The sequence below is a fragment of the Arachis ipaensis genome, chromosome B08 (assembly GCF_000816755.2).
Source record: "Arachis ipaensis cultivar K30076 chromosome B08, Araip1.1, whole genome shotgun sequence".
NCBI lineage: Eukaryota > Viridiplantae > Streptophyta > Magnoliopsida > Fabales > Fabaceae > Arachis > Arachis ipaensis.
Window position 1 is genome coordinate 6,902,715 of NC_029792.2, and position 4,135 is coordinate 6,906,849.

The 4,135-nt window shown below is 35.4% G+C and overlaps 1 protein-coding gene across 1 annotated transcript in view; it reads left to right on the forward strand.

The window, feature by feature from the left end:
* Positions 1,191-4,135, forward strand: part of LOC107610354 — a 4,523-nt gene continuing 1,578 nt past the window's right edge. Inside the window, exons 1-3 of the mRNA XM_016312413.1 lie at positions 1,191-2,394; positions 2,622-3,240; positions 3,559-3,946. Coding sequence (XP_016167899.1) covers positions 1,191-2,394; positions 2,622-3,240; positions 3,559-3,946 — 2,211 coding nt within the window. The remainder of the gene's footprint in view (positions 2,395-2,621; positions 3,241-3,558; positions 3,947-4,135) is intronic.

Below are 4,135 nucleotides of genomic sequence, written 5' to 3' on the forward strand. Positions count from 1 at the left end.
AATCGATTATCAAACTGGTCAAGTGATTGGTTCATTAGTTTAATGGTCCAACTAGAATCGAACCGTAGTTGAACTGATTTAATTAAATATATAATAAAATTATTAAAAATTAAATATACAATTTCAAATATTCAAATTTAATATTTTTTGAACTAATACAATTCAAAATGTTATGATTTTACATAATAACTTATTCATATTTAATTATTAAAAATTCTAATTAATTTTTAAATTCTAATCAAATAATCAGCAACAACACTTGTCACATTAGTAACAAAAATTTTAAATTTAAAAATTTCAACAATAACTTCTAATAATCAAATAATAATCAACAAAATAAATAAAAATTCACAAAAATAGAAAAACAGCAACTCCAAATTAGAATTAGATTCCAACAACTGAGAATCAGTAAAAATAACAAAATAAACAATAAAGTAATATGAAAGAGCAAAAGCTAACTTGCAACACATAATACTCTATGATAGTTGTTTACAAAGTCAAGATGCTGGAGCCTTAAAATGCAGATTTATTGTGCTTCAGAAAAAGAAAGAACACAAATAAAATTTAATCTCAGTGAATCACAAGTTCAAAAAGTTAAGAAGCAACAATTTCAATTGTTGTGTATCACTCAAGAGTATCAAGAAAGGTTTATTATAACACCATTAAAAAGCTCACAAAATCCATAATAGATGATATAATATCTAAAAAACTTGCAAAAACTAACTCAAAATCAGAAATTCAGAACAATAGTACAAAATTAACTCCGAAATTTGACAAAATTCAATAATAATTAACTCAACATAAATAACAATCAACAATTCTTCTTGTTAACAACAATTAACAATCAAAAATAATAGAATAATATCGAAGTAAAATATCTGTCTTTGTATGGGGAGATTATTGCGGGAGTACGTACTCCTCATCCAGCGCCCTATGAGTTCGTTCACGCTCTGCTAGGGTTTCACTGCGCCACCTCCATGGTTACACATTTCTTTGTCTTTTCTTCATCAAAGTCTTTTCTATCTTCTTCTACTTTCTTCTCTTAATTTCTTTTCCACTTAGTTCCCTAATTTTCGTTTTCTCTCTCAATTCATTCCTCTTTTAATTTATTTCGTTTTCTAATTCACCCATTTCATATATCTTATTTCTCTCTGAAATCATTAAATACCAATTCTGTTTTTCTCTACACCATGAGCAACAAATCAGAGACACAAAACTCTCATATAATTGATAGTGATCAGGAGGATGACTTGATCGTTTTAGCTTATGAAGATGTTTCTGAAGGAATTCAAGCCTGTACACGGAGTCTGTCTGGAAGAATTTTCTCAGATCGGATCTTTTTCGTAGGTACCATGGAAGGAGCTCTCTATGCAATATGGAATAAACCAGAAGGATTTAGAGTAGTCGAAAAATCCAGGAACCAGTTTCAATTTTTCTTTGAGAATGACTCTGATGTGACTCGAATTGAGAGAGGTTCACCTTGGTTATTCAAGAGTTTTGTTATTCATGTTCGCAGATGGAAGCAGTCAATAAACATGGAGGATAATCACATCTCTTCTTTTCCTGTATGGGCACAATTTTGGGGATTGCCTGAACAATACAAAACACTTGAGGTTGGACGAAAATTGGGTGGGAGACTTGGTCAAATTGAAGATGTTGCTCTATTTGAAGTTAGAGGCAAAGATACACGCATAGTGAAGGCTAAAGTCGAACTGAACGGTGATAAAAGAGTGAGGGATACACTGAAACTGCTTGATCCTAATCAGAAAATGCTGGAAATTGGAGTATGCTATGAACGTATAGGTGTGTTCTGTACTTATTGTGCAAAATTGGGGCATGAATCTAAGAAATGCCAATGTTTTATTGATGATTCTGCCCAAAACAATATCAAGAAAGATAAAGTTGGTGAATGGCTTAAGGTAGATCAAGTCGGTAGGCGTTTAACTGAAAAGAGAGCTTCCTTCAATCCTAACCAACCTCGGGATGGTTCTATTCCAGCTCAACCGAAGAAAAAATCTCCACTTGCTTGGCTTGTTGATAGTTTCTCAAAAATGAGTGTGCAAGATGATCAGAAAAAACAGAATAATGAAAAAATTGCTGCCAATTTGGATTCTAGAGAAGAAAATGAGGGTGAATCAGAAAACACAGGTACGGCTACTAATACTAATTCTTCTTCTAATGCTTTATTGGAGATATCCTATCCCATGAATAATGTCCAACACAATAACAACGTCATATCCAAGCTTAAAAAGGAGAATAAAAAGCCAAACCTGAAACAACTTGCCAGAAAGTCTGTGATAGGTTTCAAACGGAAGAGTGGAGGTAATGGTACTGAAGAAATTTCAAAGAAAATTTGTCTCAATGATATTGTCTCTGATGCTATGACGGTGGAGGGTGCCAGCCTTCAAGTGGCACCCAAAGAAATATGAAATTGCTCTCGTGGAATTGTCGGGGTTTGGGGAGACCCCTGACAATCCACAATCTTAAAGGGATTTGCAAATCCTACTCCCCCGAGGTTGGTTTTATATATGAAACAAAAAATCAATCTCGACAAGTTGAAGGAAAATTAAGATCTTGTGGTTTCAAGGAATGGTTTATTGTGGATCCGGATGGATTATCAGGGGATTTGGCAATGGCATGGAGGGACGGTTGCACTGTTCAGATTTTGCAGCATGGTAGATTCTTCATTGCGGCATCAGTTCTGACAGCTGGTTCTAATGATCCCTATGGTGTTCTAGGAGTCTATCTCAGTTCAAATGATCAACATAGAATGGCTCAGTTTACTGAATTAACTTCTGTCACGCAACAGTTTGATGGTAAGGTTGTGTTAATGGGTAATTTTAATGCCATTTCTAGTCAATTGGAGAAAGCAGGTGGGGGTGCTAAATCTCCTTCTTCTATCGAAACCTTTAACAGTTTTATTGATGATAATTCTCTGATTGATATTGGTATGGTCGAAAGACCATTCACTTGGTCGAATAGATGGAGGGGTGATGAGTTGATACAGGAAAGACTGGACCGATTCCTAGTAGGAGTTGATTGGCAGCAACTCTATCCCAATGCAACGGTTCTTAGACTGTCAGAATCAGGCTCGGATCACTCCCCTCTTCTCTTAGACTCTAATCTGAGAACTGAGAGATCTAAACGCCGATTCAAATTCCAAGAAAGATGGTGTTCCAATGATGAAATAAGGCAGATTGTTAGAGAGGTTTGGCACGAACAGATTGATGGTTCAGCCATGTATATCCTAGCTCAAAAACTAAAGCATTGTCGACATAAGATTGTCAGATGGCAGCAAGAATATAGATCTAATTCGAAGGTGGAGATTGATTTACTATAGTCTGAATTAGAGGAACTTCGTTTAGCAGGAATTCATGGAGGCGACATCATTTCAGAAATAGAGGACAAACTTGAAAAAGCATTGCAAAATGAGGAATCTTATTGGAAAGATAAGTCTATATTAAAATGGCTCAAATCTGGCGATCAGAATACAGCTTTCTTCCATCAGAAATTTAGAAATTGAACTCGAAGGAATAGAATTTGGCAACTAACTGGCAGTGACGGTGAAGTGGCTACTTCAAATGCTGGTATTGCTTCTGTGGCTGAATCTTATTTCAAGGACATCTTTTCCTCCACTTGTCATGAGAACCCTGAACCTCTGTTTACTGATTTTGAACCTAAGGTTACAGCTCACATGAACCGTAGGCTTCAAAGACCAGTGACTATGGAGGAAGTGAAACGCGCAACATTTAGCATTCATCCTCAAAATGCTCCAGGAGATGATGGTATGACAGCAAAATTTTTTCAAAGCTTCTGGAACATACTTAGTGGTGATGTGTTTCGAGCAGTTAAGAGCTTCTTTTCAGGGGGCAGAATTTTGAAGGGTTTTAATCACACTCAAATCTGTCTTATTCCCAAGATTTCTGATGCTAAAGATATGACTCAGGTAAGACCAATAAGCCTATCTTCAGTCTTTTACAAGATTATCTCCAAAGTATTTGTACATAGACTTCAGGGTATGATGAATAGACTAATTAGCCCTACGCAGAGTGCTTTTATTAAAGGCAGATTAATCTCTGATAATATCCTAATTGCTCACGAGTGTATGCATTACTTGAAGAACAAAAAAAGGGGT